The following is an 18,416-nucleotide window of genomic DNA, read 5'->3' on the forward strand; positions in this document are numbered from 1 at the left end:
TGGAGGATCTGTCAGCTTTCTTTGGCATGAATGGCAATTTAAAGGGAGATGATTGATCGCAAGCAAAGGCTTCAGACAGAGCTTGTATTGGCTAATTAAACGCACCGGGGGTGTCATCAAAAGTAGAATGTCTGTTCGACTCTGGAAACAAAAACCTTGAGAAATATCTGTTGTCGCAATCCTGTATCTCTCACAATGTGAGAATGGGCACAGATTTGCCAGCATGATTATGGGCATTTCTTATGTCTGTGCCATCTTCCATATTGATCACGGAATATAATCAAATCTTTTTTAAATAGTCCTCAGCATGTGGCCAGTATGGGTTCGTTAGATTCGATTTAAATGTACCTTTTTTCAAGTGAATATGCACATATTTAATCTCATTTGAGAGCTGTACCCAGACAGGGTAATCTTTTTAAACATTATGTGGCACACAAAGCTTATCTCCCGAGAAAGATGCGCTTTCTTGTTATAGCATGGAAATGTTTCTGACTGAAAGAGCTTCAAAGAAGCCCTTTGTACTATACATGTGTATGAGTCTCATTCAGGTTCCGAGCCCTTTCTTCCTCCTTGTTTCAGCCTCGCCCTACATCAGTAGGACGAAAAATGTGCCAGGTGCTAGCTTTACCGCATAGTAGGTCTGTAATCGTAAATATTAGTGCTAGTTTTAGGGGGTGGGGGGAGGCAATTACTTTGAACAGTCAAAGCTGGTTTCCCATGGGGATTACATATGCATTTGTTTTTTTCCATTTCCTCAGACTGTGCTGTTGCCTAGCCTGAGCTTTTGGAAGAAAAGCGTTTTTCTCTTTCTTTTTTTTAATGCACATTTTATTTCTGACTCTCCTCCCCCTCTCCTCTTTAATCTATGACACTCTTGCAGCATATTTTAAATTGAAGCTTAGCCCTTTGGCTTCTCTTTCAACACTCCCTCACACATATGACCTGCCCTTGAAATCCTGTGAGCTCCCTTCTGTCCATGGTAACTGCCACACGATAGCAGGGGTAAAATGAAATCTCATTTTGGGTGAGGCATTGGAGAGCCAAGTGGAGAAGGGACAGTGCTGAAATCATTCTTTGATTAAAGGGTCATCATTAGATAAGGTATGGAGGCTTTGTACTTTGAATTGGCTTGGCAAGCTCTTTGCTTTCTTGCGACGGTGCAACATCACTTTAAATTGCTGTATGTTGGACCCTGAAGTGCGTCTCCAGGCATCAGCGAGAAGCTAAATGTATTTTACAGGAGGATGACAAATGTAAGGCAGGGAAAGCAAGAATAAACAGCCGTATTAAAAGATACAGAAGAGAAATAGGACACCAGATATGGGTTAGGTTTCAGATATTTTTCAGAACCCAGATATCCATTGGGAAACTAAAGATTACACGTTGTACAAATACATGCATGGACGGGCATACACGCACGCACACACACACTTTTTTAAGCAGGTGCCTGAATTCAAGTTCAATACTGCAATACTGGGGACTCAAAGATGCAGTTTGAAAAGGAAATAGAACAAAACAAGCCAGCTGTTCCAATTCCAATAGTAAAATCATATTTCATTGTTCGAGACATATTTGGGAACATTAAAAAATCACTACTATCTGGCATTACTTAATTATTTACACCACTGTGTATGCAATTTAAAGTAAGCTATACAACACTGAGCTATACAAATATATGGACTGGCTTTTTCTGTGAATGTAGAGAACTGTTTGTTCTCTTTATTGCAAAGAATGTTTGCTGGAGTCATCACTTTTAAGTGGGTAATTTCCTCTGGTTGTGTTCTCTAAGTCAATATTTTGAAGACCGTATGCATCTTTTAATAGGATTAAATAACTTTCACCTCAAGGTAATTTGTAACCAATAGAACAAACATCTGCTTAAAGCTGAAATAAACTTGAGATACCTAATTTGTTTTGTTTGAAAGGCCAACTAGAGAATAACCCTCATGTGGTGTTCTGGTCAAATTGACCTGTTTTAAATTTTCACTGGAAGAAAAGTGATTTTTTTTAAACCTGAAACTCCATGGCCATTGCTGATTTTCTGTGAAAAGAACACACTTTCACTGAGTATCCATGGTACACAACTGATCCGATGTTCAGGTCAATTTGACCCGGGAATAATGAAAGTGTGGAAACCGTAGGTGAAAACGGACAGATCATGGTAAATGTGAAGCAAAAAGGGGTCTGTACATGAATACTTACATGCATATCTATGCACACATATATTGTTGCCTTCCTATGAATCAGATTTTTAACATACTTCATGGATTGGAAATAACAGCCCTCTCCACCATGTTATAGACATACTGCCAAAATAAACTGTCCCAAGCCTAGTGACTCACCTCCACCCCCATATACACAACACCCACCCCCACCCCCTTACTCCTGGTCCATAAGGATTCCTTCAACACATTTATTTTCAAAATCACCTCTCAGTTTCTCTGTGGATTTCAAGCACACACACACACACACACACACACACACCCACACACACACACACACACAAATTCACACACAGACACATTCAAGGACTCACACACAAATTCACACACAGACCAGAGACACATGCATGCACACACACATACACACACACATATTTGGGGAGGGACGAAACAGATAAATCGCTTTGCATCACAGTCTGTGGGTAACTTAACTATAATCCATCAATATGATCAGAAGACTCTCAGAGGATACAAAGACACTGACCACATGCAGCAATTGCAATAAATAAGCCTATATTTGTAACACACACACTGCAATTCTGTCCATCATGTGGTGTGTAGACAGGCATACTTACAGAGTGTTGTTTTATCCAGGCAGGTATTCACATGAACACACACACTCACACACACACACCGTTACACATAGTGAGTTATGAAAAGTGTTACATTTCGTTCTTGTTTTAAACATCAAGAAATGAAAGTCATGAAAACTGTGTTTCATTTGCATTTTCTCAAGATAAACATGATTCATGCCGCCCATGTCTTGATTATCGTGAATTTCTTCCATGAATTACAACTTTTTCACAAAAACAAATGGCACTATAATTGTTAAATTAGATCTCGCTGAGGCAATTAGCAGGCATTAATCATATGTTTTATCTATATAATTTGGGAATAAGATAAAGACAATATTTCTTAAGTATTTTGACCCATTTTTATTTCTTTATTGCCTTAAAATCCCATTAATGTTCAGGGTCAATTTGACCCGGTGAACAGTACCAACGTATCCAAAAAGTGAGCAGACCACAAGGCTTAATTGAAAAATACTGAGAAATATGTTTTAACCCACATTTTGCCTCAGGTTATCACAGGCTAGCAGATTGAGGTTTGCTTCGCAGTTCATATGTCACTGCACCATTCAAACTATACAGAGGAACAAGGGCATTATTTACAGCAAGCTAATCTGTATCAGCATTAATCTGTATCATAACATTGCTACTTGACAAAGTAAAGGAAACAGATAAGAATACAAACTCACTCATGCTGTCTGTTTTTATTGTTTCTCTTTGTAGAGTGTCAGCGAATTTGGACTGGATATCATCGAGACCCCGGAGGGGGACAAATGGCCGCAGCTCATCGTCCAGCAGAACTTAGACCGTGAACAGAAGGACACCTTTGTGATGAAGATCAAAGTGGAAGACGGAGGGACTCCCCCGAAGTCCAGCACTGCCATCCTACAGGTCACCATCTCTGATGTAAATGACAACAGGCCGGTGTTCAAGGAGAGTGAGATTGAAGTGAACATTCCAGAAAATGCCCCCGTGGGCACGTCAGTCACCCAGCTCCATGCAACGGATGCTGACCTAGGCTCCAATGCACAGATCCACTTCTCCTTCAGCAACCAGATATCCGCAACTACCAAACGGCTCTTTACAATCGACAGCAACACTGGCCTGATCACAATTAGGCAGCCACTGGACAGGGAGATGACTCCGGTTCACAAGCTCATCGTCCTGGCTAGTGATGGAAGCTCCACACCATCGCGGGCGACAGTGACGGTCAACATCACGGACATTAATGACAACGTGCCGTCCATAGACACCCGTTACATCATGAACCCCATTAATGGTACCGTCCTGCTGTCTGAAAACGCCCCCCTTAACACTAAAATAGCCCTGATTACCGTGACAGACAGGGACGCTGATCTGAACGGGAAAGTGACTTGCTACACTGACCATGATGTTCCCTTTAGGCTGAAGCCCGTGTTTGACAACCAGTTTCTGCTAGAAACGGCTGCTCCTCTAGATTATGAGACGACCAGAGAATATGCGATTAAGATTGTGGCCTCGGATTCAGGAAAGCCCCCCCTGAACACTTCAGCTATGGTCCTCATAAAGATAAAAGATGAAAATGACAATGCTCCCATCTTTCCTCAGCCTGAAATTCAGCTGTCCATCCCAGAGAACAATGACCCTTCGACGCAGCTGATAAAAATCAGCGCCACAGATGCGGACAGTGGCCGGAATGCCGAAATAACTTATTCCCTGGGCCCTGACCCACCTGAAGGCTTTAACATCGATCGGCGGTCAGGAATCCTTTCTGTCGGGAAAAGGCTTGACAGGGAAAAGCAGGAGAAGTATGCATTCACTGTCATTGCCCGGGATAATGGCTCCCCTGCTCTACAGAATAATGTGACGGTGAAGGTGATGGTCCAGGACATTAACGACAATAGCCCAGCCTTCACTCACCCCGAGTATAACTTTTACGTGCCTGAAAACCTGCCCCTGTATGGTACTGTGGGCTTAATCACAGTCACGGACGCAGATGCCGGTGACAACGCGGTGGTCACCCTCTCCATTCTGAATGGCAAAGACAATTTCATAATTGATCCAAAAACCGGCGTGATAAAACCAAACATTACATTTGACAGGGAGCAGCAGAGTTCCTACACCTTTGTGGTGAAGGCAGTGGATGGCGGTAGGCCGCAGAGCACCTCTTTCGCTAAAGTCACGATAAATGTTGTTGATGTGAATGACAATCGACCTGTGTTTGTCATACCTTCGTCCAACTACTCCTACGACCTGGTCCAGTCCACCACCAGCCCTGGGTCTGTGGTGACAAGAGTCTATGCCATAGACAATGACACAGGTATGAATGCAGAACTACAATACAGCATTATTGGTGGATCTCAAAGGGGCCTGTTTGCCATAGATAAAACGACCGGTAACATCACGCTGCAGGAGAAGATTGTTGCTGCTGATCAAGGCTTACACAGGTTGGTGGTGCAGGTCAAAGACCTGGGACAGCCGGAGTCCTTGCATGCAATTGCCCTCGTCCACTTGTTCGTGAATGAGACTGTGTCCAATGCTTCTTTCATCCAAGAGCAGCTACGCCGGAGCATGGAGACCCCGTTGGACCGCAACGTTGGGGACACTGAGGTCACACCCCAGGCTAACGGCTATGTCATTGTGGTCATCGCCATCATCGCAGGCACAATGACCGTCATCCTGGTCATTTTCGTGACCGCCCTGGTGCGCTGCCGCCAGACGCCCAGGCACAAGGTGGTCCAGAAGGGTAAGCAGAGCGGCGAGTGGGTGTCACCCAACCAGGAGAACCGGCAGATCAAAAAGAAGAAGAAGAAAAAGAAGAGGTCGCCCAAGAGTCTGCTGCTGAACTTCGTGACCATCGAAGAGTCAAAGCCAGACGACCCCACCCACGAGCACATCAACGGCACCCTGGACCTCCCGGTGGAGCTTGAGGAGCAGACGATGGGGAAGTACAACTGGGCCACCACTCCATCCACCTTCAAACCAGACAGTCCAGACTTGGCGAAGCACTACAAGTCTGCTTCTCCTCAGCCTACCTTCCAGATAAAACCAGAGACCCCAGTCGCACCCAAGAAGCACCATGTCATCCAGGAGCTGCCCTTGGACAATACCTTTGTGGTGGGCTGTGACACACTTTCCAAGTGCTCCTCCAGCAGCTCCGACCCCTACAGTGTGTCTGAGTGCAGCTGTCAGGGGGGCTTCAAGGCGGCTGGGCAAATCCACACCCGACAGGTAATGCACCTCTTCTGCTGTTCCCTCTTTAAATCCTGCCCACTGCTATTGCTCACCCTCACCTCTGCACTATACAGTTCCTGTGTTTCTGTGTTGATAGGGGGGGGTCAGGGGATTTCACCATCTCCCAATGTGCATGAAAACCATCAGCACCAAATAAGGAGGGAGGGAGGTTTGCAGAGAAACAGTTTTGGCATCCTTGAACGCGGCTGACAGCCAAGCATATGGGAATAGCTGGAAGAGACATAATCCGTAGGTGGCACTGTGGCACTTTTACCTGCTTTCAGGAAATGTTATGAAATATTGAAGTGTGCTAAATACAAAAAAGATGTTAAGAAGGAAACTAAGAGGAGAAAACGTTAAGCCTGTGTCAACTCTTCCGTTTGTATGTATGGAAGAATTTAGGATAATATCATGGGAGTGCAGAGTAATAACATATTTCAGGATGCATTAGGTTTGTTGTGATGTCAATAGAGTGGTGTTTGGCTGCATTTGCCAAAGAAGGAGTTCAAACCCAAGGTCTAATTCGGGCCGACAAGGAGATATTAGAAACACATGAGAGGGCTGGAGGGTGACAGAAAGATTACAGCTATGTTCAGGCTTTCAAGAAGGTTTTGATTGACACTTTAAAGACAGGCACTGTCAGACAGATGCGGTAATGTGATTTGACAAGAGACAGTTAAAAAGAGGTACACTTGTTTCTTATGCAAGCCGTGAATGTAGTTTGGCGGGACTGATGCTCGCAGTCCCGGGATGGAACGACACTGACTGCTTTGTGGCGCGTTTAGGCGTGTGGCCGAAGTGGGAGATTTATAAGCAGGAATCCGTCTGGCCGAGGTACCAGCAGTTTTATGAGGGAGATTCATTTGAATACCTGTGGCACATAGCTTACGCCTCCCTTTGCCAAGTGCCAAATGCAAAGTGGCTAATAAATAAAGGAGGAAAATTAATGTAAATCTGGGATGAGGCTGCCTTGCTCAGCGGAGATGAGCTCCGCCACTTCACATGGTAGATATTGAGGAGTGCTATCTCCGGTCACAGGGATCAAGGTGAAGACCAAGCCAGGGGACCAAGACGCTTAATTAGTTTGGGAGAGAAGATGGAGAATAGGTAATAGCTTTCTGTGCAACACGTGGCATCTGGTTAAACCGTGTAAGGCTATATTTTTAATGAGCAGACAAATAGTCTGTTGTTTAAAGGAACAAATGACAATTTAATTGGAAAGTGATGCTTTTATAGACATTCCCATGTTCTTGTCTCCTATAACAGGTAGGGCTATTGTTTTTGGGCTACATCAATATCTGTTCAATTAGAAGAACTGCATAGCTCAATCTGTCGGTTAGTGTGAAGCTAAGTGAAATTAAAAGAAAGAGGTCTGCTGATATAAATAAGTGTGACTGATGCAGATACTGTATATTTATACAGATAAATGGAACATGTATGTGGCCATTCCTAGCATGACTGCATCTGAATGCATTACTCAAACTGGGTTTTGGCAATATACGGTATGCTTTTGATAAGGCATCATAGAAAGCTGTTTAGAGTGAAAATACTGGATCGTCAACTGTAAGCATTTGTATTTAATTTGCACCAGTAAATGGAATAACTTGGAATGTAATACGGGTCTGGAGGAATGCACAGTATACATTATGTATACATTATTTAATTTAACCCTGCAGTACATTCTGATTGAAACTAGTGTATATTGGAAGTTAAGTGGCATTCACTTTGTTCAGATATGGGAATGGTGAATACATGTATGGTTTACTTAGATACCTCAGAGGTTATCAGCAGTTCTCCAAAAAATGTTAATTATAAAAAAATGAAATAAATGTTTCCACTTAACCAAGTGTTATATATCCATCCATAATTAATGAGTTTTCGAGATATCTGTGGCAGCTCACCCTGATACAATGGACATCAATGAGACCAATTTGTGTAGTGCTCAATGAGCTCACGTGAGTAACCATGTCATTATATTTGTAAGGAGATGTTGCTGTTGAGTTTTTCAAATATTAATATTTGACACTTAAGACTTCTTGAGAGAGCCGTAAGAATTCTCATTGAGGTCTGTTGTATCAGGTTATCGCAGTGGATAGACAGAATTCCGCATAGCTTTTAAATTCAACTGAATTTTTTACATTTAAGGACGCAATTTGGTTTGAATTGAAATTATGATTTTAATATGAAATTAGTATTTTAAGCTCTGAGTGCTAATGTGGCAAATATTGTCTCATATTGTTGACATTTTGGATGGAATGTCATGTTATAATTTGTTTTTGGAAAGTTTCCCTTGGGCCAAAAACATACATTTCTAATCAGTATGGATGAAACCTGTAAATAGGTATGGGAAATCAATGTAATTTTATTTTTATGGGCCAAGGGTAATTTACTGGCAAAGAGCTGTATAACAGAATGAGCTTTTATTGATGAATATCAGCATAAACCTCACAGCTCAGGTATTGCTTAATAGATCCATAAAAACCAGACCTTTTGCATTACGACCAAGATTATAATCTGTTATAATTATGACCTCTAAAGATAAACTTGATAGCATACAAACAAGTAAAATGCTGCAGCGATATATATGTGGAATATTCAGTAGTCTAGCTGTAGTTTCATGTGATCATTTCCATGCAAAAAATTTAGAAAAAAAAAACAGACCCAGATTGTTCTGCAAAGTCTGAATCTACGTTTAAGTTCTGCATATGCTGTATTTATTACATTGTTATAGAAAAGCAGTGGCTTGGATCCTTGATTCGGTCATCTGCCATTGTGTGTGCAGTATTTAGAAATAAATAAATAAATAAATAAATAAATATATATATATATACTCAGTGAGCACTTTATGAGGTATTTATTAGACTTCTGCTGGTGTCGCCTATCCACTTAGAGCTATAATGCGTTGTGTCTTCAGAGACGTTATTCTGCATACCACTGTTGTAATGTGTGGTTATTTGCGTTCTGTGTTTGACCAGTCTGGCCATTCTCCTCTGATGTCTCTCATTAACTGTCTGCAGAACTGCTGCTGATTTTATTTTTATTTTTTTCAGCATTCTTTGCAAACTCTAGAGACTAGTGTGCATGAAAATACCAGGGGATCAGCAGTTTCTGAGATACTCAAACCACTGCCACCAACAATCATTCCACAGTCAAAGTCACTTAGATCACATTTTTTCCCCATTCTGATGTTTGATGTGAACATTAACTTAAGCTCCTGACGCGTGTCTACATGTTTGTATGCATTGCACTGCTGCCACACAATTGGTTGATTAGATAACCACATGAATAAGTAGGTGTAATAAAGTAGTTTTCCTAATAAAGTGCTCGGTGAGCGTATATTGTACTGTGTACTTCAGTCAAGTTTGTGTGACATTTAAAAACAACCAAAGGTGCAATGCACGTGCTTGTTTCTCTTCACAAATCACAAAACCAAAGCCTGCATTCTTAACTTCAATACCCTCATTATTCCATCTCCTTGACTTTCCTTGTCTCTTGAACAGTAAATCCTCTGCATATTCCCTGCAAATTACACTTTAGCCACTGATATGTTGTGTGCATGGTAATTTAAGGTGACACCTACACAGGGTTGAAATGTGTGTTCCACGTCCACCTTTTTTAAAGCGTATGGCTGAAATTCAACGCTCTGCCTTGACACATTACCCATAATCCTTTGTACAAATGTAGGTTATGACAGATCATGTAATGCAGTCTACATTTACTGTGCTCCTTGCAAATTGTCAGAGTGGCTTTCTGCTTCATTTCTATATCTGTCAGAATTCTATTTCTGCAAAATACATTTACAGACATTTAAAATAAGTGTGAGCATACGTGATACTTTATAATTTGTTAAATCTCAATGTCCTTTACTTACTTTACTTAGTTTACTTAATTCCTTTACTGTTGAAAGGTCATTACTATGATAATTCTGCAGACGAGAACAATAAAATGATTTATCAAAACACAAGTTGCTCTTTAGAAAATGATTACCATTCCACGTTCTCAGAAAAGGGATTCAGACAGTTCCAAGGCCCTTAAGGAAAGATTTTGAGACATGGCTGTTTTATTTGCATAACCTTTTTTTCACCCTGCCCAGTGGTATTGCCGCAGCCAGAAATTCAGAAAAATATTTGGAGAAAATTTAGAAAAGTGTTGTTTGATTTGCTTTTGAAACAGCCATTGTAATGCCCCGAACCCACTGCACACTGCCACACTTGACTTCTGGTCCTATGTTATGCAGCACTTCTCACTGGCTGTATGGCTGGTGGATGTGGAGCAGATTTTTCCACTCTGGGCCGAATTTTGTGGGTGTCATATCACCAAATATTTACGTTTTTCAACCTAGTAATAGCTTTACAGTTGTTATTCATTATTTTAATATATATTATATTTTACTATAGGCCCTAATGAATTAGGGAACAGAAACAATCACTATTGTGGGATGAGTGAAGTTAAATGAAGTAATACATTTAGCATATAACCAGTTAATCCTGTTTGTATAATGCTTTTTATTATAGTATAGTATATATATATATATATATATATATATATATATATATATGAATTGTTGTTAACCCCTTAAGTATCGCCCCTTTTCTTGACATGATTCAAAAATAAAATGGATACTATTCTTGAACCCATAACCCTGGTCTCTTCAGAAAGGTAACCCTTTGGGGTTTGTTCAAGAGTCGGAATTACTCTAAATATTACTAAAACGGAATATGACAATACAACCAAAATCTGCATTCTGCGTTGTTTTTTTTGAGCTATGTCTCAGCAGTTTTCCAAAAAAGTATGTTTGGCGACTTCAAAAGGACACTTTTATATTATATTATGGGTCTTATAAGGCGTAGGCACCGCAAAATAAATGTTTTGTTATAAAACGTCAACCTTTTTTGCCATAAAATCTCTAACTAAATAACTGTATTTGCTGAATTGCGGTTTTGTTACACAAAACATCAGTTTGTTACGCAGTCGTCCTATCAATATCATTCCCATAGTCGGCTCTTGTGTACTCTATTTTCTTACGCACGGATGGGAGTAACACATTTTCTGTGCAAATACATTATTGATAGTCGTCAGAGAAACTCATATGTGGGCTCATCATTTTCCAGGGAGCCTGAAACATAGATAATAGCATTCATATGTTCAAGTATGCGATGTCCCCCCACACTTGCGATGTCACCCACATGTTACAAAATAAGGAACTGTATTGTCGCTAAAGCGACAATTAGTGACGAAAAATTACATCATGAAAAAAGGAATGAATGAAAAAAAAATGTCACCGGCCCACTGTATGAGGGAGCTGCTTTCAAATAATAATTAAATGTAATAATATTATTTATGCGGTAATTATATTATTCATGTATTTCATCTGGCCAAAAGCTTCTGATAGACACTGATACTTCTGGACCCTTTTAAGTAGTAGTGAGTTTCCTACTCTGATGACCACCGCAGACTATATTCTGGAATAACTCTTACTGGCTTCAGTACATCCCACTGCTTCTTACTCATCTTTGTAAAGCTGTCGAAAGGTTTTCAAAGGCTAATAATAGTCAAGAACCTGAATGGTTTGGTAACCTCTGATTTGTAATATACTGTGCAGTGTGAGCACCCTTCCTAAGATATGTAAGGTTAGTGCTTGAGACATTCAGAGACTGTCGTTTATCAATGTCAAACTGGTCTGGAGGTTGGCAATTTGCTAGAGACATTAGCTATGGGAGATCAGGGCTCCATGACTATACAGATGTCATTATGTCACTGGACAAGCCTGAATGAATCAAGGTGTTCTTGTATGGGGGCAGAGTCTTGATTGGTTGATATGAAGCAAGTATTTACAGCAAATTGAATCACCACTCTTTATTATGTAAGGTGAAGGACCTTCAATCTCCTGTCATTAATAATTAACCTGTGATTTCTCCAGGGGGTTGATTCAATCAGGCCACTATTTGCTTTTTGTGATTTTGACAGATACATAAATCAAGTATTTTTATGAATACATACACCAGTATGATTTACAATAGTCAATGGAATTTATGAAATGGTGTAAACACTTGTTTAAATATGTTTCTTTAATATCGCAGTGTCGGGTTACCATGGCTTGTTGAAGCTGGAAGGGAAGCCTTACTATATATTAGTTCATTTAGTTTTCAACCCTGTAAGGGACAGTTATTGGAAGGTATCCTTAATGAGCATATAATCAAGCAAGCATACTCCTACAGAGAACTCAGTGACTTTTCGATTTACGTATGCAGAGCCATGACTTTAGGCCCTGCAGTTCTAAGAGATGGATATACAGTAGGACTTTGTAAATCCTTCCGTTATGTGATAAACTCAGTGTGGTACCTTATTAATCTAAATTAAACATTCAGTTGCCACAGCGGTGTCTAATATTATCTGAGAAAGGCTAGTCTGGGTGCAAACTTTTATTTTAGTCCAGCACTGCGGCACTTTAGTCAACTAGTTAACTTATCGGGTAATGAACTTTATCAATTGAATCAGATGTTTTTGTGCTGGAATCGAAGAAAGGGAAAAAAAAGCTTTTATATCTGACATTTTCAGATCAGACATTTGGTTTATAGACTCCAGAAATCGCCTTTGCATCTCCATTGCATAATTGGTCACATTCCTTTGACTGCTCAAAGTGAAGGATTCTTCAGGGTCAGTTCAGTTAGCAGAACGACAGGGCACGGATGGAAATTGGCAACGGAGAAATTCAGTACAGAAATGAGGAAGTATTTTTTCACACAGCAAGTGGGCACTGTGTGGAATAGCTTGCCAGGACATGTAGTGGAGGCAGAAACACTAGGGGTTTTCAAGACCAGTCTTGATACTGTGCTAGATACTATTTAGCTTTTAGGCAGACTAAGCAGTAGGTAGAGTTGAGCATTTCTGAGCTGAATGGCCTGTTGTTGCTATTACATTATATTTTGCTATGTTATGTTGTAAAAATGTTAATTTTTTAAAATAAGTCCTTTGTCACCCATAATCCCATTGCTGCGCAAAAGGCTATTTTCACTGTTCAGAAGAAGAGATCATTGTCATCTGAAAATGTCAATAAGCTAGTCACTGAACAATGGGTTAAGTGAAACAAGTGCCAGTGAATGAGCAAAACCTCCATAGATAGAACCAGTCCATTCAGGAACTTCCGAACGTACCAAGCTCACGTTGAAAAGACAGGTGCCATTCACAGAAATATACCATTGGGTCAAGAAAGACATTTTACAAGTCGTAAATGGGTGGTATGCAGTTTCACACAGTTTGATAAACTCACAGTTCTAAATTCCATAAATGCATCGGGAGGTGTCAGCTATTGTCAGAATTATAATCCCATATATGAATTTACCTTTATTTTAGTAGTAAACCTTTGCAAATCCAACCAAAAACTTAAATCTTCTTATTGTGGTAAAGAACTACAGCTTGTGCATTTGTATCCATTAACAACTGTCGATATGCAATAAGTAGTAAGGGGGGCCTACATAAATATCGAAAGTGAGTACCGGCCCACTTCAAGCACTGGGAATGATACGTCAGAGTGGGAATTAGTCATTTTCAAAGGTTTTGCTTTCAGTTCCTAAATGTCTTATTGAAATAACTGCAGAGAAAACCATTGTTTAAGCTAATTATATTTAATAGGATTTCTGATTTCTGTCAAATGGAGGCCTTTCAGTTCAAGATGGTTAGATATGATTTCTCGGTTAGATTTTCATAGTACTGTTATGGGTTTAAAGTTCAATGGTATATGAAGTTAAAGGCTTGAAACGCACCTGTTTTTGCTTTATTTTATAAACTTTTAGCAAACAGCTTTAAAGCTCAATACCTCAAAACTATTCAGAATGCAGATAGAACCATGTAGCCACACACTGATTACTTCAATTAGCTTCAGAACTAATGCCTTGAGGCTAAGGACTGACTAACAGGTTAAATGTTTCCCAGGAAACACCCCTCAACTTTGTTTTCTCACCCACTTGGCACACAATGTGTTACCACTGTGCCTTATATTACCCAGTCTTATATTAATATAGCCATTTGGATTTTCAGTTTCCAGAGACCCTCCTTGCCCGAGAAGTACATTTAGCTTCCGAGCAAAGTGGCAGAAATCCAGCCTGAGGATGAACTCTTTGTCTCCTTCTGAACTCAGATAATCTCCAGTCCAGCGGCAGCTAAATTGCCTGCTTTTAAGATAGAGTGTCTCAGGGCTTCTTTCCAGTTCAGCATTAAATAAGGAAACCCTGCCTTTATGGGGCCCTACCAGAAAGTTCTGCCAACCTGCCTCACTGATTGTAATGCCTCATAGTATTTTATTTTGTATTTTGGAGACTGCCAACTGATAATGCCTTTATTGTCACAAAAATGCCATTGTATGAAAGTAAACCTTAAGCTATGTGGACAAACCTGCTGTATACCCTAGCCCCAATACTGTATGTGGTCTATTTCTTGAATTCATTATCTTATTGGTTTAGTTTTCTGCTTAATCAGAGTGCAGTTTCTAAAATAAAATAAATAAAGACCATATAATCTTTGCACGGCATTTTACATTAGACTTGCGAAGATAGAATCGGCATTTATGCAGACACCACCTTGCAGGCCAGACGCAGGAGAAATATTGGTTTCACACATGTGAAGCCACGTGTGTGTGTTCTGATGGAAGGAAAAGTGAGAGGCAGCCCAGTGTATTTATACGAGATATTTGAGCACTCTCCATCAATGTTTCTGGGCGACCTTGTGCTGAGGGAGGCTGAATTATAGGTGACGCTGTCTCATACCCGCTCCAAATGAAAGCCAGTAGAGGAGGGCACTCAAAGGGCTCTCTGTTTGGAATTCAAGGAGCAATCAGCTATTTTGATCCCTGCTAATGAGCCAATCAAAAAGTATTAATTCTACACAGTTTTGTTTAGGCTATGAATAGCAAAGAGCCTGATTTACTCATGCAAATGGATTGTACAATGCATGTAATTGACTATATTTAATTCACTCTTAATACATAATTTCAGTAATATTTTACAGTGACACTAAACTCCTTCGTTACTTTGTAATTATTGTTATCATGAAATGATCAGATGCAATTTAAATGTTATGCATATTTTGTAGGACAGCTTTTCATATATACAGTATATGCACTATAGTCAATTCATGGCAAGTGGCTTGCCTCTATTGATTTAGTATCCACTCACATCAAAAAAATAACATGTCCCGAACAGATATATTGCAACAAAGAATGACGGTAGCCGTGGCAATAGCAATAATCAAATGGAGAAGATGCAAATAATTACACAGGAAATAAGAGAGATGGCTTTCATTTAAGAAGTGCATGCATACAAGGGAACTGAATGCTATAAAAGCCATCCAGGTTTCCTAAAAGCAAAAGCTTGTCAAAGACTTCAGGGATTCCATATTTATGGCACTGTACAGCTCTCAATGCCATAAGAGTCTGTCTGGACCAGCCCTTAGGAGCATAGAGATCTACCATGCATTGCCCCGCTGGAGTGGGGTTTTAAAATAATTTCAAATCAGTCTGCTTTTTGCTTGATTGGGTCTAGATACTGCTGGGTTCTCTTTACATTGCCATGAGTAGAAATAATATTATTCTCCTAATGGCAAGACATGTGGCAGGCCACACTGAAAAAGTCTGTGTGTGTCGATTGAGTGCGCGTACGTGTGTTTGTGTGCATCCACGGGTGTGTGTCACTAGTGCCTGCAGAGATGTGTGTATGTCTGAGTATGTTATTTATTCCTCCTCATTTATACTCAGTATACTTGATAAACCCATGTCATAGCAAGAAGATGGCAGTAAATTAGAGTAAGAGAAATGCATGTTTTTTGTATTATACATTCTATGGTGCGTTCTTCATTCTGCTTTATCTTCTTTATCCCGGTATAAAGACAGCTTTTCTTGATTGCAAACACAAATTATATTTGATAAAACAATGTGCATGTATGACACATGAATGTCAACACAGATGGGAGGAGTGAGTATTTTTGTGCCTATTTCCTGGACTGTTTCTTGAAACATTTGATCATTACCTTGATATTTTTGATTGTGCTCCACCAAAGCTAAATGTTAACTTTTTCAAACTATTAAACATGTTATCACTGACGACATGTAATTCTTCATTAAAATTCTTCATTGAAAAGAGAGGCGTAGTTCTCTTATCCCAGCATATATAGTATATAAATTAAGCTCCAGAATTATTGCCACCCTGAAGAAAGATTATCGAACAAGTGTAATGTAGTGTGCTTTATTAATGATTCAATGCATTCAACCAAAGTCTCACATTTTTCAAATAAAATAATTATTTACCTAAAACAGAACAGGCTTCACTATTATTGCCACCCCTGATTTAAAACTTTGTGCAACCACCCCTGGCAAAGATGACAGCCATGAGACTTTCCCTAAAATTTATGATAAGGTTAGAGAACATTTGGAGGGATTTTTGACCATTCCTCCATGCAAACCTTTCAAGATAATTGATATCCTCAGGCTTGTGCTCATGGACTACCCCCTCCAGTTCAGACCACAGGATGTTGATGGAATTTGTCTGGAGACTGAGATGGCCATTAAAGATGTTGTTTTCTCAGCATTTCTTTTGGATTTTTGTATGTTTGTTTGGGGTCATTGTCCTGTTGGAAAGTGACCTCATAGCAGACACAACCAGATTTTCCACCAAAGTGTCCTGGTACTTTGTTGGATTCATTGTGCCATTTATATTACACATTGCCCCAGAGCCACTGGCCGCAAAACATCCCAAAAATATCAATAACCCACCCCAAATGTGATTGTAGGTATAAGGTGCTTCTCCTTGTATGCTTTCCTCTTTTTCTGGCGCATATGCCAATGGTGTGTAAAGTTCAATGTTGGTCTCATCTGACCATAGCACCCTTTTCCAGTCATAATTCCAATGACGTTCGGCAAACTCCAGACACTCGTTTTTGTTTGTTGTGCTCAGTAAGGGCTTTCATCATGCCACCCTTTATGGTTCTTTTTTTAGACTCAGGGATCCCCAGTCAAGCCAATATCTGCAATTATTAAACCATTATCCTCTCTATCCATGGGGACATGGTGGACTTGTGTCCGGTTCCTGGCAAGTTTGCAACTATTATACGTGTTTAACTTTTTTTGATTATTGCCCTTACAATGCTAAATAGTATTTTAACCCTTTATGCATTTTGTACCCATTACCAGACTAGTGACAGTCAAGTATCGTCTCTAATTTTGAATTGATGGTTATTAGCTAGTGATGGGCATTCAGGCTCTTTTCAGTGAGTCAGATCCTTTGGCTCAGCTCAGAAATAAGAGCCGGCTCTTTTGGCTCCCAAGCAGCCCATCTTTTCCAGTTAATAAAAAATAAGCCAAATCTGGTGGTGGTTTGACATATGGGGCCATATTTTCCCAATCAACTTCGCATTGTGCATTGGCACAGTCACCTGGCGAGCTGTGTGGCATACTGGGTGTGGCGACTGAATCTTGCCATTTTCTGAAGGCAAGTGAGTGGTGCACCCAGAACACCACCCAACTCACCAGGTGACTGTGCCAATGAGCTGGGCGAAGTTGATTCGTGGTGCATCGGCAGGTGGAATGCTCACTGTATTATCAGTTAGTGTGGTGAGTATGATTCATTCATATTGAATCAAATTACCTCTTTTCACTACCATTAAGATCCATGCATATTGTGCAGGTTGGATTGGCAATTTCCATATTCTCAACAATGAAAGCCGAAGATGAGGCAGATGTTTCTACCAAAAATGTTATTTGATGTCAGATACAGACTTGCACTGATTTTATTCCATTAGATTTTTTTTATAAAATTGATGAATCTCATAAATAAGAGAAATCCAATTGAAAATCTATTGTATTTTCTTCTGTCAGAATTTCAATGAAACAAAATGTTTATTATGAGCTAAGTTTTAATGCCACATTAAAACTGTAGTTCAATACTTTTAACATGCTATTATATAAATACTGACACATTTTTCAAGTATTCTTAAGCTTTAAAAAACAAAATAAATCAAGGGAAGACCATGACACAAGCCATAGCAATGAATGGCTTGGTAGCTTCTGTTATGATCTTCCCTGGACAATTAAATCATTAATTCATATGAATGATACGGCTTATTAAACTGAACTGAGTGACTTCTTTCGAGTAGAAAACGGGTTTTTGGGGTTCACACACATTGCGTATGCGACTTTCTGCTTGGTTATTTGAACTTGAACCCAAACATTGCACTTGATTTTAAGGCTATCTATCGACGTAGTTAGTCCTCCTTTGACTCAAAATAAGGAAGAAATGCTTATGCACTCAATGCACAATAGCAAGTCATTGCTAACACAGCACTATGGCTTGTCTACTCATGCCTGCCCCATGGAAAAATGATTTAACACAGCAGACAGACTAACAACACATCAATTCAATTGTCG

At 39.9% G+C, this 18,416-nt stretch overlaps 1 protein-coding gene across 2 annotated transcripts in view; it reads left to right on the forward strand.

Annotated features, from left to right (window-relative positions):
• The window catches only part of pcdh11 (protocadherin 11), a 271,369-nt gene that overhangs the window by 19,506 nt on the left and 233,447 nt on the right, over positions 1–18,416 (forward strand). For both annotated transcript variants that reach the window (XM_061236941.1, XM_061236942.1), the window contains exon 3: positions 3,515–6,001. In XM_061236941.1, the coding sequence (XP_061092925.1) occupies positions 3,515–6,001 (2,487 nt within the window). The remainder of the gene's footprint in view (positions 1–3,514; positions 6,002–18,416) is intronic.

Source organism: Conger conger, chromosome 3 (genome assembly GCF_963514075.1).
Source record: "Conger conger chromosome 3, fConCon1.1, whole genome shotgun sequence".
NCBI classification, from domain to species: Eukaryota; Metazoa; Chordata; class Actinopteri; order Anguilliformes; family Congridae; genus Conger; species Conger conger.